The 18400-nt window shown below is 38.7% G+C and overlaps 2 protein-coding genes across 6 annotated transcripts; both read right to left on the reverse strand.

Moving 5' to 3' along the window:
- Positions 1-1150: 1150 nt before the first annotated feature.
- Positions 1151-5844, reverse strand: LOC137943262 (probable LRR receptor-like serine/threonine-protein kinase IRK). Its single transcript, XM_068788960.1, has 2 exons — positions 3590-5844; positions 1151-2952 (listed from the first exon to the last, which is right to left on the reverse strand). The coding sequence occupies exons 1-2, from the start codon at positions 5044-5046 to the stop codon at positions 1488-1490; spliced, it is 2922 nt and encodes a 973-aa protein (XP_068645061.1). The 5' UTR covers positions 5047-5844; the 3' UTR covers positions 1151-1487.
- A 2585-nt stretch (positions 5845-8429) lies between these two features.
- LOC137943263 (tRNA-aminoacylation cofactor arc1) lies at positions 8430-18232 on the reverse strand. Of its 5 annotated transcripts, none has more exons than XR_011110608.1 (13): positions 18138-18232; positions 17384-17488; positions 17103-17273; positions 16445-16510; positions 14404-14469; positions 14141-14263; positions 13862-14019; positions 13669-13759; positions 9874-9942; positions 9580-9671; positions 9375-9438; positions 8959-9259; positions 8430-8703 (listed from the first exon to the last, which is right to left on the reverse strand). XR_011110608.1 is itself a non-coding variant. In XM_068788962.1 (13 exons), the coding sequence occupies exons 1-12, from the start codon at positions 18225-18227 to the stop codon at positions 9155-9157; spliced, it is 1200 nt and encodes a 399-aa protein (XP_068645063.1). In that variant the 5' UTR covers positions 18228-18232; the 3' UTR covers positions 8767-9043; positions 9133-9154. The 5 variants fall into 5 exon arrangements, 3 of the variants coding, with proteins under 3 accessions (XP_068645063.1, XP_068645062.1, XP_068645064.1); XM_068788962.1 differs by lacking the exon at positions 8430-8703 and having other exon boundaries at positions 8767-9043; positions 9133-9259; XM_068788961.1 differs by lacking the exon at positions 8430-8703 and having other exon boundaries at positions 8767-9259.
- Between the last annotated feature and the right edge of the window lie 168 nt (positions 18233-18400).

Here is an 18400-nt window from a genome sequence, read left to right on the forward strand (position 1 = left end):
GAGAATCATTGTCTAGGGATGAACAAAAGTAAGTAGGGAACAAAAGAAAGTTGAAAAGAAAAGAATGGAAGTATTTTTTTCTCCTTTGGATTATGATTTTCCTTGCTCCCATTATTCCTTTTGCTTATTGAGACCCACTTGATCTGAGCAAAGGGCTCATTTTTCAGCTTTGTGAAGGCTATGTTCTCTCTTCCTCTTTTACACCCTCTTTTTCTTCTTTATTCACATCTCTACCTTTTCTTCTTCTCTTGATCCTTTAAAAATTACCTCTTTCTTCTTTTAAACGGTTCTAGGGACAAAATGGGTTAGTGAGAACTTAGGGTACCATATGGATATTAGGTATCATATGGGACCTCTAATAGAAGAAAAGTTTCATTCATCGGTATCTATAAGGCCAAATAGTGAAGTTGAATTTCAGGACTCAATGAATTTAACTCATGGAGAAAACAAGAGACGACAAAATGTAACTATATCTGGTATCATATTGTTCTCTTAAAAAATGGGATATGTCTTACCCAATATGTAGTATGTATACAAAAAAATTGATTCAGGGCTAATGATTTTGGTTTAAGGTTTCTCTTCTTAAACTAAGAAGAGCGGACTATTTAAAATGTGTCATTAAGACTTTCTTATGAAACAATATCTAATTGGTAATGACCCAACCAGTTATAAGCAAGGTTTGTGGATTGGACTTGTGAATCCGAACCGAACTTGACCTGAATCGAGAAGTATTTGCTCATTGTAGAAGTATTAAGTCTGACCCAACCCAACTCATCCAGTTCCAAGTCCAAATCAACCTAACCGAATCACATGTCGACTTGGCCAATTAGAAAAAACAAAGTTACTAGTGCCTCAAGTTTTCTCTCTCCAAAATGGTATTAGACTCCTAGTACAAAATCTTAAAAGGAAATATTTTTGAAGTATTAAAACTAATTTTCAAATAAAAAATACAAAAGGCTACAAGGGTCACTAGGTTAAACAACAAGGCAAGCTTTGTCATTTCGCTTAGGATCCATGTGGTTGTTGATACTTATGATCCCTACTGGGTACTATGCATCATGTAACGCCTGTAACATATCTCAAACAGTCCTGTAAGGCCAAGATCAGTTATACCTGGAAATGAAAGAACAGAAGAAGAGAAAGCTGAAGAGGAAGGAAATAATATTTCATTAGGGTTCAAATCTGAACCCGGTGAAAAGGAATCCGGTAATACAACAACCCATAACGAGAAGAGAAAGAAAAGCCTCAATCTTAACCAGGAGAGACAAGGGAAGAAACAAAGCAACAACAAATAAATAACAGCAAACACAACATGAGCAAAAACACACAAACAACAGATCATCCCTTCTCTTGTTCTTCTTCTCATCACTAAACCCACCACCGGATTCATCTTCGCCGGCAAAAACCCAAATCTCTCTTTTTACTATCCTTAATTTTCCTTCTATTTCTAAGGGTAAAACGGAAACAAAATAGGATTAAGGGTGGTTTTATCCCAACGAGTCAGGGCTTTCTGCAGGGCACCTTATCAATTCCAGTATGTTCACCACCTCTGCCATGTCCGGCCGATTTGATGGCACTTGAGACGTACAGATCAAACCCAATTTCATCACCGGAACTGCCTCCTCTCCCAGAAATTCCCCTCTTAGCCTTGGATCGATGCACTCTTCAACTCTTCCTTCTTCCAAAGCACCTCTAACCATGTCACAGAGAACCACAACATCGTCCTCCATGTACTCAACAGGCCGCCGTCCTGTCACAATCTCAAGAACCAAAACACCAAACCCGTACACATCGCACTTCTCCGTTATCTTTACTGTCGTGCAGGCAAATTCAGGCGCCATATATCCCAATGCACTTTGTATCTTACTGCTCAAGACATAACGGTCCAACGTTGGCAATAGCTTGGCCAAACCAAAATCTCCTACTTTGGGCTCACCTGAGCCATCAATCAGGACATTGCTGGACTTCAGATTGTAGTGGATCACATTCATCTTGTGCAGGTGATCCAGGCTCTTTGCAATCCCAAGAATTATGTTGAAACGGTCTTGCCACAAGAGGAAGCTGGATGAAGCTGTATTTTCATGGAGATGTTTATACAGGCTCCCTCCTGAGACAAATTCATAAATAAGCAGCTGTAGAGATGGGGTCCAATAGTAGCCTTCCAAGGAAATAAGGTTTTGATAGCTGATTTTCCCAAGCTTTTTAACCTCTCTCTCAAAATATTCTTGGGATTTCACAAGGCTAGAGACAGTTAACTTCTTGATAGCTACAGGTCTCCCATCCCCAAGAACAGTTCGGTAGACAGCACCAAATCCACCACGTCCAAGCTCACAATCTTTGTTGAGTAGAGCATGGGTTCCAGTGCTCAACTCTGGGTCACCAGAGAACAACACGAGCTTGCCAGAGTTTGAATCTGTGGCCGGAGAGCGAGAGTAGTTATCATCATCTCCTGCACCAGATAGGGTTATAGCTACAGCAGAGCGAGAGGTGACCGACCGAACACGGAGGTTTAAAAGTGTCACTAATACAACCCCCAAAGCGATCATTACAGCAGCTCCAATGGCTATGAGGGCAGAGATGCTGAGGATAATTTTCTTGTGGTGGAGGTTAGAATTGAAGGACCCAGGGTCAGAGCTGTCAGACGAAGAGTTAGGATTGAGGACAATTGGTTTTGGGAGGACAGCAGGGCAGGAGCGGTTAACAGCTGAACCGCAGAGAGAAGGGTTGCCTGAGAGAGAAGAAGGTGGGATGGTGTTGAAAAAGGGACCAGCAGGGAGCTCCCCCTGGAGGTGATTGTAGGAAATATTAAAGGACACAAGGTGAGGAAGATTGGAGAGATTCTTTGGGATGGTGCCTGTGAAATTGTTGAAGGAAAAATTTAGGATTTCAAGGTTGGTGAGGTTAGCAATAGATGTGGGAATTGGCCCCATGAAGTTGTTGTGAGATAAAGTCCTGAATAAATAACATAGATGAAATAATAAGTAAACTTGATTAGCAAAGCATTCTAACTTCCGATATCCTAAAATATGAACCATTATGTTCCTCGAAAAAATAGCAAAAATCTGAAAAGTGAAACAATTCAGAGACAGACAAACTACTGTCCATTAGTCTTGCAATTTTTTTTTTTCTAGCTGTTGAAAGGAGATGGTTTGTACTCCAAATACCCAGTACCTTGTCTTATTAGAAATCCTATCACACTGTACAACAATCCAAAAACACCCAAGCAAACAATAGTTCCGAACAAACTGACAACGGAAAACCCTACCTACTGAAATGGAATTCAGAAAGCTAAAGACACTATAAGATAAGATGGCTTGGGCACTTCGAAAATCCAATTTATCCACTTCCAGAGCAATACTAAGGAGAACATTTGATATTGTACTTGCTTTACAGATTAAAGATTAACAACTGCGACCAAAAAAGTTTTCAGAATTTAACACAACTTTTTAATCGCAGTAGAGGCAGGGAGAGATTAAGGACCAAAATCATTTTCAAAGCAATGACTGTTCTACCCTTGATGTTCGTACCAATGTCAGCCATTAACAGTGCATGTTGAACAGGAAAATCGGAGAGAGAAATGGAGACTCACAGCAAAGTAAGAGAAGAACATTTTCCGATCTGAGTTGGAATTACTCCAGCAAGTGAGTTCTTGTCTATGCTTAGCTTCTTCAATGCAGCAGCTCTTTCGATTTCCGAAGGTATGCTTCCGTTTAATCGGTTGTCGCTTAAGTCAAGAACGTCCATGGCCTTCAATTCTCCAATGCTTGTTGGAATCTCTCCCGTAAGGGAATTCGTCGAGAGATTCAAGAACTGCAAGTTGCTAAGAAGTCCAATGTTGGATGGAATTTCACCAGAAAACAAGTTCACAGAGAAGTCCAAGAACCGGAAGTTTGGGTAGACACGATCTTCAGACCCAGCAGGAATCTCAATAGATCCAGTTAATCTATTCCCTGAAACTGAAATACTCTCCAAACCCAATTCAAAAATCCAACTTGGAAGATTGCCAGTGAGAGAGTTCCGACTAAAATCCGTGGAAACGAGGGCCTTGCATTCGACCATCGAAGCTGGAAAGTTCCCCCTGAGGTTATTTCGAGAAAAAATTAACTCTTTCAATGCTATCAAATTTCCAATAGACTCCGGAATCTCACCGCTAAATCTGTTCGACGACAGATCCAAGAACTGGAGGCTTGTCATTTCTCCAATCCATGCAGGAAGTTTCCCATCCAACGAATTTGAGCGCAAGTTCACAGAACTGCACATGGTAAGTCTCTTCATTGAATCCGGAAGGTTTCCAGAGAGAGAATTCTCGCTCAAGTCTACTGATTTTAATAGCAAACATCCTCCAATATCCTCCGGCAATGACCCCGAAAATTTGTTCTTCTGCAAAGTTAGAGTCCTGAGATTGTACAACCGCTCTATCCCCTTCGGAATCTCACCCTCCAGCAGATTATCTGAAAGATCCAGCGACCTAAGACCGTTCAGAGACCACAAACCGCCCGAAAACGAACCTGAGAGCTTATTAGAGGATAAGTTAAGAGCCGCTAGCGTCGTACACGAGCCCAAACTCGGGGGAATCTCACCCGAGAAGCTGTTTTTGGCAAGGGAAATAGCTCTAAGAGACCCACATTGCTGAAAAAACTCATTTGGAATGGCACCTGACAGACCGTTCTCACTGAGATCAATCACACTGAGGCTCTTGAGGCGGGCAAGACCAGGGTTGAGACTTCCAGTGAAGTTGTTCTTGGACAGGGACAATCGGCGCAGGGATCCGAGCTGAAGTAGGCCACGCCCGATCCGTCCGGAAAGGGAAAAGCCATCAAGAGCGAGTTCGGTGACTCTGTTGGTTCTAGGGTTGCATTTCACGCCCTCCCAGTTGCAGGCGCTATTGTCATCCTCGTTCCAACTGACCAGCTTTGAGCTCGGGTCATGCAGATCGGCTTTGAATACAATCAAACCCAGAACATCATCATTTAAGTTCGGATCTCTTGATAGGACGAAGTGAGGAAGAACCAAGATAAACGCACAGAGGACTGCAAGCTTTCTCATTCTAAATAACACTGTAAGCTAACAGTTGGGACTCCCTCCCATTAACGGATCTGAACAAGCTGAAATTAACGTCAACCACTCGAAACAAGAGCCTTTTGCTGGATTTAAGAAGAACCCAAAACGAGCTCAGAGCTCCAGAAGCAGGATTTCAGAACTACTTAACACCACCGCCAGAAAGATCTTTATATTAACCTCTCCATTCCCAGAAAAAACAAGATTACTACTCTCTCAGCTCGAAAATGCAGGAGACGACACCGAAAACGGTCGACTTTTAACCCAACACGGCTGTAAAAAGCCACCAAACCACTCAGACAGTCACACTACCTCTCAAAAGAGAGACCACCGAACCACTCAGACAGTCACACTACCTCTCAAAAGAGAGATACCTCCCAGAAACGGAAAGAAAACGGATAATGCTACGAAATATCAGAAACAAAAAAACCCCAACAAATCACTCCTCTGAGTTTCAACCCAAGGCACACTTCAGTAAGACATCCATGAACTACCGTAAATCACACATAGATTTCTTCTCCACACTTCCCTCCGCTAACGAACGAATCAGGCGATAATCAATAGAAACCCTAAAAATAAATCACTGTCCGAAAACGGGAAGCAAAAGACGGCGATTCGCCAATGATTCGCCGATTCCGAAAAAACCGGTGAGAGAAGACAGTGTAAGAACAGCTGACTCCCGCCCTCGCCAGAACTAGTGCTTCAAAGAGGGGAAACAGGAGAAAACACCGGCGACTTGGTCGGGAAGTCACCTGCCGCCGGCAAACCAGTCGAACGTCCGCCGCTTTCGTCGTTAGTGGCCATAAAAAGGCTTTACTCTGTCGGGAGAAGAGAGAAAAAGGAGAAAAGCAGGGGCGACGTTGCCGTTCTCGTTTAATATGAGCTGAACACGTGGTCCGATCTTAGCCATAGGATGAATCCGATGTGGATGACACGTGGTAGCATAACGCTTTGTTGCTGACATGGCGAACAAGGCGGTCCCAGGCTGTCAATTATGTAAGAAGACGAATCTATCCCTGCGGTCTGAAAAAATAACGTCAAAAGTGAAAGCGTTGGAATTATTTATAGGGTAATTTGGTAATTCAACCAAGGGAGAAAAAGGTGAGGACTGATTGGGGTCTGAAAAAATAACGTCAAAAGTGAAAGCGTTGGAATTATTTATAGGGTAATTTGGTAATTCAACCAAGGGAGAAAAAGGTGAGGACTGATTTTTGGGTAAGATAGGTGTCGTGGTAGAGAGAGAAAGGCAGGACCTTTCACTGTTTTTTTACTCGATAAATTTTACTCTCCCCTCCACACTTTTTGAAATTGCATTTAACCCCTTAAATATTTTGTAATTGCTTACGTGTTATGATGTCAATTGATATTAATAATAATTACTCATATTCTCCTGATCTTTTGACTTTTGCTTTATAGATTAACAATAAATGCTCCCTGAATTTTTTTTAATTAAATCCGTCCCCTCTTATTTTATTTAATTATTTTTAATACATAGTACTAGAAACTTCCCCTCATTTTTGTTATCATAATCTATTGTTGTCTAATATTTATTATTATTTATTTATTTAAATTTTTTTACACATACATAAATTACATCCCGTTGATCCAACAGGTTTCGAATAATTATTACTATAATATTAGAAGTAATTATGTATATTAACTCAATGAGAACATTAACATCCAAAAAGAATATAAATATTTGAAGGTGGTTAATCTAATTTAACGATTTTTAGGGAGAAAGATGTAATCAGTTTTTTTTTTTTGTCTGCCCTACTGCCTTCATAAATGCGCTTTAAATACAATTTAATACAGGAGAGTTGTTCGTTAGATGCATTTACTCTAGTTCAAACCAGGGCTCGTGGTATTCTATTCCTAAATTACGAAATAGGTAACCTGCAGGGTCGGCCATTGATTGAATATGAATGCGGTTCACTTGCTTAAGTTGAAGGACATTAAATCTCAAGAACCACTTTTAATTATTATTAGTGGAATTTATAATTTTTGAAAAAAAAAATTCAAAACTTTACTGATGTGGTGATATTTTAATTTTATAGTGAAGCAAGAATGCAAAATCATTCTAGATCTAACCTTTAAAGGTGTTTCCATATATTGTCCAAAGTTTAGAGTTTAGGGTTTAGACCAGATTCAAAAACATAAAAATTTGAATTGTATTAGTTGAGTCATATAGAGACTCGTCAGCCGAATTTGAGGCAAATTGAAAGAGACTCCATTGAAACAAAAATGTCAAGTCTCTCTTCACAACTCAGTTCACCCAATTCAAAACTGTAGGCAAGACATATCGTGTATCATACAACTTAGGAGGGTTGTTTGGGAGGAAACAGTAACAACAAATCAACCGATTGTTGCATTGTTCATAAAAAAAAGCCTGTATTATTAATAAACATTTTCTTAATTACAAAAGATTGATACAATCACATATCGGTGTTGTAACTTAGCGGAGGATTCATAGGATAACAAAGGAGATTGAGTAACAAATCAAAAGATTGCCGCACTATTCATAAAAAAAAAAAAACTCTGCATTATTTATAAAAAAAAATTCCTAAAATCGTCAAAGAGCATAACCCCATGAGAAATTTGCGATTTAACTATTTTTAAGGGGGATAATTTATTATTTTATTTAATAAAGTAATTCACAAGAAAACAAGAAAAAAGTGACTGAAACCTTCTTGGGAAGAAATTTAAATAAAAAACTCACCCCCTGCTGCAACCGTACCAAATCAATGTCGTTTAGCTGTTGGCCAAGATTCGATCGAAATAGAAAATAGTCCAAACTGACCAAAAGAAGTCAGAGGGAAAAGAAGAAAACAAAAAGAATTGGCACAAACAGCTTGCATGGGAGATCGAGAATTCGTCCACTACGTGCCGTTTGCGCCTCGACTGGTTGCGGTCTCCCGAGACACACGAGATCATCGCCAGAAGATCTCTTGCTAATTTTCGCTTCAATCAACGGAGAAGAAAAAAAAATACTAGAAAAGCCTCGTTCGCCGATTTCGAAAAAAAATTCGTTAGCGCTTTGATTCTTTTTGTTTACTACAGATCTGGATGGATCGGGAGGGAGAGGGAAATGCTTACCTCGATGATGAGCGGATTGGCGTATATGTGAGCGATTTGTTAATGGAGGAGGATTGCTCGACACGATGGCTGCGATGATGGAGACTTGCTTCAGACGTTGACAATTCACGGATTCCAGTGTCGCGACAGACGAAAGAGGAAGAGGCGAGACTGGATGTGTCTTCTTCTCTCCATAGAGTTCGTAGCTTGGCGGGAAGTGATTTTGGGGTTTTTTGGCTGACAAAGCAAAAACGTGAAGCTAAAAAAGGGCAAAACGACTTTGCACATAGAGAGCCAATTTATTTACAGATTAACCATCGTCTTTTAACTCGGCTGAGTCAACTCGGATTTGAAAAAGGATTAGTTCGATGGAAGTTGAACTCGTCCTTCCAATTCTTTTACAAGTTTCCTCCAAATTCGTAGCGAAATCCAAAAGTAACTCCACTCAACACTAACGAGTCAGCTCGGATTTGAGAAAGGATTTGTTCGATGGTGGTTGAACTCGTCCCTCCAATTCTTTTATAAGTTTCCACCAAATTCCTAGCAGAGTCCAAAGGTGACTCCACTCAATTCCTAGCAGAGTTTGCATATGAAATAACATTAAAGAACTGTCGGTAAAGGAAATCAAAGTCATAATTGTCGATAAATCGTAACTTTCTTATAGAAAATAAAAATATTGATAACATACTTATTATGATTATATAAACACTACCCTAAACATGTTGGACAGTACAAGCCCAACCCTGCCAGATAAGAGATCTTGATTTCCCCTCTCCAACAAACTTACTAGTATTAAAATAGCAAAACAGTAAGAGTAGAACCACAAACCCAGCCATTTAGAATGCTCTTGCCCATCCATCTATTGTAAAATCAGTAATCTGCTGCAATTTAGTTGTGAAACTCGAAGCTGTAGCTGAAAAAATTTACTCCCATTATAGCAATTACCTCCGATGAATAGAAAAGATTACAATGAAGTAAAATTGGGTCTTGTAACCCGTATACCACATTCAGCTGCTGCTTCTTACTACTTGATGGTAGCTTTAGGAATTGAAGATGTGCATGGTCCTGCAGATGTCATGAATGGTAACCCTTTATATGTGGCTACACCTTTGTCATCCGTGTGAAGAAACTGCATTCAGGAAGGATTCATCATCAACCAACAGACAGAAAGATCTGAGGAATCAGCATCCTCTTCTTAATAACTGCAGCAAAAGGTACTTTTACTTGATGGGAAAAAGATATACCGGTGTGATCTTTTCTAGCTGCTTCTTTTTAGGGTTCAGGACATCCTCTGGCTTGCCTTCAAACCTAGATCACATAGTTTGAAAAGGGATACTACCTCAAGAAGGATGCCACAAAAAAGGGGACTATATGAAAAAAAATGATCAACAGCCACAAGAGTAAGCTTAGGCATGTTTGGAGCTCTGAAGTAGCGTATAAGTGACATACCCAGAAAACGAAACACGCTCCCCAAGTTTTGCCCCATCTGGAGGAAGCAAAGGCTCTACAATAGTGTGATCTTCATTAGAAGCACATAACACCTGATTAGCAAATATGTGATCTGAAGATAAATAACAATTGATTGGCAGGACTCAGGATTTTTGCTCATCCAACATATCTGGATTAAGGTAAAATAGGCCTTTATTCACTATGAGTTGCATTAACCCACATCATTGGAAGTTGAAAGAACAGGCATCAATAGAAGGACATATCGAAAGAAAAACAATATTCGATTAAGTATACCAATCCGGCAGACAGCACATCTCGAAGCTTTCCTGGCTTCACATTTGTTACAAGCACTACATGGCGATTCTGCATAGAAAGATGACAATATTTTAACAATCATTAGAACTATACAATCTCTGAAACAGAAAACAGACTAAAGATATTTTTCAGTCAGTTCTCTTGCATGGAAAAAAATTATATTTGGTAGCTTGGCCAAACATGATCCAGTTGCAAAAAATAGAATTTCCAGCTCTGTTCATGGATCAAATGTTGCAATGCGAACCTCAAACCAAACAACTAGATGAAAAAACTGCTTGTTCTTAAGAAAAGACAACTATAACTGCCTAAGGCATGACATGCAAATTATGCATAAAAAATATATAAACAGGTCCTTGTAGACAGTTTGTATTCTGCTCAGTGAAGGCCCACATCTCTTTGTAGCAAGATTTTGGTACTCTTCCTCGATATACATTCTCAACCAGAGGCTGCCGTTTCCTCTCAGACCCACTCACTTCAATGCCACACTAGATAATGAAGCAGTATGGTTTCTTTGCTTTAAAGTCAAATACTCTATTTTGATTCAAGGAAGCACAGAATCATGATTGGTGATCCAATCTAAAAGCTTACACTCAAGCATCCTTGATAACAAAAGGATGTTCATAAGTAGAATAATATGGAACATTGTGCAGACAGCAGACAGATCAAGCTTGCCACCAACACATGTAAGTACAACGTCTACAGATCCTTCTGCCAAATAAACAAATATGCTCAAATTTCAGGTGAACTCTATCCACTTTGATGCTGCTTGTTGTCTCAGACTAATGTCGCTGATGACATTGTGGGAGGAAACAAAAATTATTGCAATGCATAAAGCACCTTTGCAACCCTTCTTTTAAACACAGGACAAAAACAAATGCATACAATAAAGCATCAATCAAAATTTACTCCCAACAGCAGCAACTTCTAATCTTCTCCATTCATTTTCAGTTTCCACATTCAAAATTTACTCCAGATTAAAGACCTTCCAGATGAAAAACATACAGGCCCTGACTGAAGTTACTACTACTTTATAAATATGTCAGTGAAAATAAACCATATGAGGTAATCAGAAAAAGTCATGTGGTCATTAGTTGAAAAAATACCTCCTGCATTTGCCTAGTTGAAAAAAGGCCTCCTAACTTTGTCTAGTCCTTTTGAGAAGAATGTAGACCCAACTTTAACATGGTATAAAAAATAAGATGTCTGCCTCGTTGGACCCAGTTTATCCCATTTAACTTGTACCATGTTTGTGTGATTCGCGTTTAAAACCCATTCTCCATTCAAGTAAACCTCAACATGAGGGGAAGTACAGTGAATAATCCCATATGAGTTAATCTTAGGAAAATCATGTGGTTATTAATTGGGAAAAAGGTTTCCTAACTTCAATTAGTCATATTGGGATGGACCTAGACCCAGCTTTAGTAAACTAGAACCCTATGCAACAGTCTCAATAACAACACAAATAGTCCCAAGCATCTAAATCTTAATAAGGGAAATTTGTTTCTGCTCTCCAGTATCCAGACTCGAACTCACTGCTACTTTTAGGCAAATATGCTGTATTAGTTATGAATTCCTCAATAATTGCCACTTTTAGGCAGTATATGCTACTCTCAAAGTTAGCATGAAAACTTCTTTTCATGGAACTTTTGCATGATGGTCACTAACTTAAGGTTTTGCAACTGTGCTGAAACATTTTAAACTCTGTGCAGAGAAGCCGAACTTTTGCAAACGACTCTCCTGGTCTCCACTCTTTATGAGAGTTTGTTAATGTCATTGTACTCACAAACCGAAATACAATGGTCCCCTTAAAAAGATTCATACCAGGCAAAGCTCTGAGACTTTCAATTCTTCTTCTTCTTTTTTTCTTTTTTTTTTCTTTTTTTTTTCTTTTTTTTTTTTTGAGAAAAACACATTTCGTTAAAGCCAAAAGGCAAACAAGAACGTCGAGATTTTATTAGGAGAGCAGAGGAAACAGAGGAACAAACAAAGATTGTCCCGATACAGGAAAGGGGACAGTCAGGATAAAATCATTCAAAAACAAAAGAAGAGAAAAACATTAGAACTTTGAATTAAAAACTACAAGATCCAACAGATTTGTTCCTTCACGAGCAAGTTTGATCACTTCAGCTTTTGTGGCTCTTGGCATGTGATTCCAAGAATGGGAGAGAGAATTAGCAAGGTCCCGAATCTCTTCTTGTTAAGGAAAAGTCTCACATGGATTAGTAAGTACAAAGTTCTTGAGTTTATTAGTTGAAAAAGAGGTTTCCTAAGTTGGCTAGTTATTTTGGGATGGGCCTTGGACTCAACTTTACATGGTATCAGAGCAGGTACTCATATGTCGGCCTACACCTAAACTATCCACTTGCAGCGCCACAAAAAGAGGGCCTACACCAAAAACTATCCACTTGTAGAGCTACAAAAGAGGGCCTACACATAAATTATCCACTTGTAAGGCCACAAAATAGGGCCTACATGTGAGGGAGAGTGTTAAGGAATTAGTCTCACAAGGATTAATGAGTACAAAGATCTTGAGTTTATTAGTTGAGAAAGAGGTTTCCTAAGTTGGCTAGTCATTTTGGGATGGGCCTTGGACCCAACTTTACACTTCCAATAGAGGAAGAAGGCAATCTCCGTTTTACGCCAAGAGGATTGAAAGTGGTTTTGAAATTCTAAGACCATTGAGGAGGCTTGACTTTCAGCAGCTATAGTCTTGATGTCCCAATGTGCCCGTGAAGGAGAGCAAGGTGGCACTATTGTGGTCCCTAAAGATGCCACCAAAATCGGTTGGGCCAGAGGTTGCCATCAAAATTCATCTTAATAACATTAGATTCAGAAGGAGCCCATTCCTGGTTAGCTTGGGGCTTTGCTGACTGACATTGCAGCAATCACTGTCCAGTTCTCTTTGATGTAAGCACCAAGAAATTCCAAATATAATGTGATCCATCATCATTGTGCAGTTTAAAACCCTGTAATTTCTTTCAGCCCATATACACCAAGTTGTCATAGTAAGACAAGTCTGCTAGAGGATTCTCCCCAAAGTAGCAATGGCATCGAAGTGTTTTGCTGGATAAACATATTTAAGGAAGGAGGCATTCAAAAGTGAAGAGCAAATAGCTGGATAATATTTGACCACATCTGCTGTGCAAACTTACAGAACAGAAGAAATCGGACCATAGATTCTTCAATTTCTCCACAAAGACTACAAAAAGAGTTGATGACAACCATACCTCTTCTGGCCAAGTTATCTCAGGTGAGAATAAGTTTCTGAGTCTTTTACTTCTAATTGCAGATAATTGAATGATCTATGTAATTTTGCCATTTAAACAGTTGAGGTATTAGATATCAGACAGTCAAACCGTCTGAATGATGAACCACCTTCTGACTACTGCCCATAAAATGGTATGTTTTTTTATTATTTTAACACAAGGGCAAAAGTCCTGATAATATATTATCCTTGGGGGTATCTACAGATGGCCTAAGTTAGAACAGCTCGCATAGTAGAGAAGCATATAAATAGTCAAGTTTTTTCTAATCATAGATTTGTTTGATTTTTATTTATCTTAGTTTTTTATTGGGTATTAAAAAAAACAAGAGCTTAATGTGTTCATCGGGTTAGAATCACCATAAATTCTGCCTAATGTGTTTCACAAAGTCAAGAGCCTGAACAAGACAACATATTAGCAGCACGAAGTGGTGTTCCATGGCAAGAAAAACATAAAGAAAATTAAAAATTTACAAAGAAATAAAAATGAAGCAGCTCAAGTAGCTCTTTACCGCTAACTGTTCAGGGCTGAAATATTTGGCAAGACCACTCACAACTTGACGCAAGTTTCCATCCCCTAAATCTATCTCCTCAACTAGTAAGCTGCACAGTGAATCAGTTTCCAATCAGAGTGGAGGAGGGCCAGAAAAACAATGAGCTGGAAGAGAAAGGCATGTAAAATCAGATTATACATGTTAGGTATACCTGTCTGCAGACGGATGCTTCCAAGCCTTGCGAATAAGACCAACCTGTATGTTAAGTAAACTAACACTAAGTTCTGCATCTTTTTCCTTTTCAGCTGATTGTTTTTCAGGCTCTTTCTTCTTCTCCTCAATCGCTTTATCCTTTCCAGTATAGTGTTTCTTAAATTTTGCATTAACCAAATAACATTTTGTCATGTCAGAACAATGAGGACAGAGGCTGAAACTGTAGAGCAATGGTATTATTCCACTAAACAACACAAGCTTAAAAGATCAGTATTACCTGACTACTCCCAGAACTGCTTTTACTTGAATTCAGCTCTACTTCCAACTTTTCTGCCCTCTTTGAACCTGAAGAACCTTTTACGTTTTGATCCATGCCTAACTTTTCTGCAGCTTTCGGGACCTGAAAAGTGATCAGGTAGGACAATCAAAGCCACTATAAGTGCTTAAAGAGTAAAAGTACAGCAGCGGATACTACAGTAATTTTCAGGTCACATATAAGGGCCAGTCGAAAAGAAAACTTTTGATATCGATGTTACTTACTTGAAAATGAAATTCAGTCTTCTCCACTGAAATCTTCTTGAATACTTCTTTGAAATCTTCCCTATTCTATGCACATGAAAAAAATGCTCAGAAGAAATGCCCACAAGATGGTACTTGGGATCCACAAAAGAAGTTAAAATCAAATAGTTTCATGTATTTGACCAGCATTACTGAAATAAGCCCTTGCAGGATGGCCATTTCTGAACCACCAGCCAACCCAACCTGAATTTAGATTGGATTGATCCCTTTTTATTTCTCTTGGACGCAAGCCAACATTTCCAACCCGGTAATGATTCAGGTGTAGTTCTAAACTTGCTGCTTGAACTGGCAGCCCAACCCACCCAGCTAAACCAACCCAGAATGTTCTAGTAATCCAAGGTTTAATTGACCATTCAAAAAGATCAGGATTTGATAGATTCTAGAATTTTTTTTAAAAAACATATTTAGTTTATTCTTATTTAATTATGGTCAATTTGTATCATTTTCACCAACCTTGGTTGTCAACCTGCCCAGATCTCACCCCAAAGTTCAAGTGCTTCCAATACCAAAGCTAAGACAAATAGCAGGAGAACAACAAAACCAATTTTTCCTCATCCAGTAATGATAGGTATTTTCTCAATAGAAGAAACCACAAGATAGATTATAAAGCCCCACAAGAAAAAATGAAGCCTAGATCTTCACACTCCTAATGAGATGGTATAAAAACCATACTGTTGAAATATCTAGAAAAAGGGTATTATGGTCATTTACCATTGTCATATTCCCCTCATAGGATAGCAGTGAGCTTATCTTTATGCTGGAGTCATATGTTTAAATTTTTTTCTCATTCTGAGGTGTAATTATGGAGATATAAGAGTTTATGTGTACAGGGGCATATAAGTTAATGAATAGTCGATTTCAAACCCTGCCAGTCTGCAACCTTCTCAACTTCTTCTCTTCTAATTTTCCTTCTCTTTCCTCCACTATTTCTCCTTAATTTTTATATTTTACATGGTATCAAAGCATACAATCTGATTGTTGTGAGTTTTTTACAAGATTCTTCCTCTCCTCAAGTCTGCCAACTCTCCAAGAAGGGGAATTTTCCAAAATTGCTGCTGCTTGAAGGTAAAGGTTAAACTTTTTTCCTGTTGTTTGTGTCATAATCCTAGGGTTGATGACTTCTGGCATCAATTGAACAGCTTTATAAAGTTTTTATGCCCCTAGAAGGTTGTCAAAGTTCTTCTCTCCCAATATTGTATCTGTGCAAGTCTTCCATACTTGCGGATTGCCTGTACCATCGTCCTCAGAGCTGACATCAGTCCTAATTGACTTCCTGTTCAGCTGGTTTTCTCATATTATTGAATAGTAATAGAAGTGATATTAATTATGCTTTTGGTGCCTTATTTTCTGTGTTGTAAGGACCCCACCTCATCTGGGCAAGCATATACGGTCCTTTTTTTAGCATTTTATTGTTGTTGGTTTTTTTTAGCATAAACAGACCAAACATTTAGAAGTTGATTGTCATTTTGTTCATGATGTTGTAAAGAGTGGAGTCTTAGTCACTCCCTATGTCAAGTTTGTGAATCAGTTGGGTGATGTTTTACTCAAGCATTGGACAAGAAAGAATTTGGGAGCTTTTTTTACAAGTTGGGGCTCCTTGATATACGCTCCAGCTTGAGGGAGAGTATTATATCTATAAAAATGGTATTTTGGTTATTTACCATTGTAGCAATGGGCTTATTTTTATGCTAGAGTTATGTGTTATATTTTTTTGCATTCTAAGATGTAATTAGGGAGATATAAGAGTTTGTGTACAGGAGTGTATATATATATATATATCTTTTTGTACTTTTTTTTCATGCATATATTAGTGAATTGAGGATCAATTCTAGACCCTAATGGCTGCTGCTCTATTCAATGCAGCCTTCTCAAGTTCTTCTACTTTTTCTTATCTCTCCTCCTCTATTTCTCATTAATTATTATATTTTAACACATACTCCCGAAGAGAAACATAATGAGTTAAAAAATTTAAAAGTATTGCATGAAGATTCTAATGACTCACCTGAATGTAATCTATCCATCTCATCAAATTTGGGAGCTTCTGCGTGTCAGTTTTTGGAAGATGAGTCTGCCCATGAAGCATTGCTCTCAAACAGTCAAAATTTCAGAATTCAGCCACGTTTCACATGAAGGGGGAAAGAATATACTTTTACATATGTGTGTGTGTGTGTGTGAGTGTGGGTGGGGGGGCAAGCGTATACATGATAACATCATCAAAGGTCATTCTCCTAGGCAATTAGCCAAAGAGATTCCAACATGTACAACTGCTCAATTGGTATAGACAGAAAAGAATCATATAATTAATCACCACATAGCCGGAAAGAGATCTGAAGAGGACCTCAATATGCCAGTACTATTTTCAGCATATATAAAGCATCAAATAAATTGACCCACCGGTTGCACCAATCCAGAAATTTAGCAGCTTAGATGAGCCAAGCTTCCAACCAATTTTTTTTCCTTTCTTTTCTTTACTTTACTTTACTGGTGAGATTTTCTTTTAGCAACCATTTAGAAGTCTTGATGAGGTATTTAGTCCTCTCAAATCTTGGGTACAAAGGCCCACAGGAACAACATACAATAAAACTAATCCCCAGACTGAAGCAATATACTTCAGGAGAATGGGGTGAAGCACCAGCAAAAGTTGGGCATATAGAACATACCACAGGAGAATGAATAGCTGAATAAACTACAAAGTCTGCTATTGATGGCTTAAGGCCATCACCCAGAATTACAGACTTTTGGGCCAAATCCACATCAAGTTCTGTAAGTTTAGCAAGAGAGGCTTCTGCTTCCACAGGGAATGAGCTTGCAAACTCTACCCACTTCAACAACTACAGCCAAAATGAGACTTTCGTCATTTTCAGAGAGAGAGAGAGAGAGAGACCAAACGTCAGTCCATCACCAAAAAAATCTTGCCACCAGTTAAACAACGACTCGTTACCTCATCCTTATTTTTCAGTGAGCTCCCATCTCCCAGTAACTGCAAAATGTTCAAGACCAAGCTCTTCAAATCACCCTCACTGTTTTGTTCACTTGGAAGGTTTTTCTGCATAGATTTGTCTCGTATTTCAGTACACAAATTGTAACATGTCATCGTACACATGATAACCACAAGACACTAAATATCAACCACCTCGTCTCGTAGAAAAGACTACACAGTTATGCCTAAATGACATATTGCAAAATTTATTAGGAATCTTTAGCTCAAATAAGAGACAACACTTACAGTTTATTCAACCTCGTTTCTAGTAAAACTTACCAATTAAAAACAAATGGAACTAAAAAAGACATTCTAGATCATCAAACTTAAGAGAATAAGAGAAAAGGATAAAAAGAGAATAAAGTGTTCATGAATCCTAAGAAATTCAGAACATAAGCCACATCAAAAACCATCTTGACATGAACATCTAGTTGAACAGAATTCATAAAATCAAACGGTGTTCTCCATAATAAGAGCTGCGTTTAACATTCCAAGCTTGACCGAACCGAGAACACATCGAGCTCATACAACAGTATCCAAACAGACTTATTTCGCCCTTCTAGTTATTAAAGGAACAGATAAAAACAGAACTGCAGCTGAACCAAATCCCCAAATTCAATGAAAATCTTTGAACTTTCGGAAACTGAAATTCAAATGCATGCATGCCTCAATCAAATGAAAATGAACGAAATATTTTTGTTGATTCAAATCCTACAGGATCTAACGACAGGTGTTTGCAGAGAACAGTAGTAACAGCTCTATTTCTCTTCGAAATGAAAGTTTCAGTGGCGCGATTCGACTCCATTTTCGTCTGACTGAGAGAAGCTCTGCCTCGCTCGTACCTAGGCTTTAGGTTTTGTACCTGTTGCGCGGTTTACATGACAAGCCAATAGTCACCCCGCACGTGGACGGACAGATGGAATGCAGAGAAACTCTAGCATTCTATAAATGTAATCAGACCGTCAATATTTCAACAGA

Source organism: Aristolochia californica, unplaced genomic scaffold, assembly GCF_029961685.1.
Source record: "Aristolochia californica isolate CCGP_79_NKW_82.1479 unplaced genomic scaffold, dmAriCali1.0.hap1 SCAF_10, whole genome shotgun sequence".
Classification (NCBI taxonomy): Eukaryota; Viridiplantae; Streptophyta; class Magnoliopsida; order Piperales; family Aristolochiaceae; genus Aristolochia; species Aristolochia californica.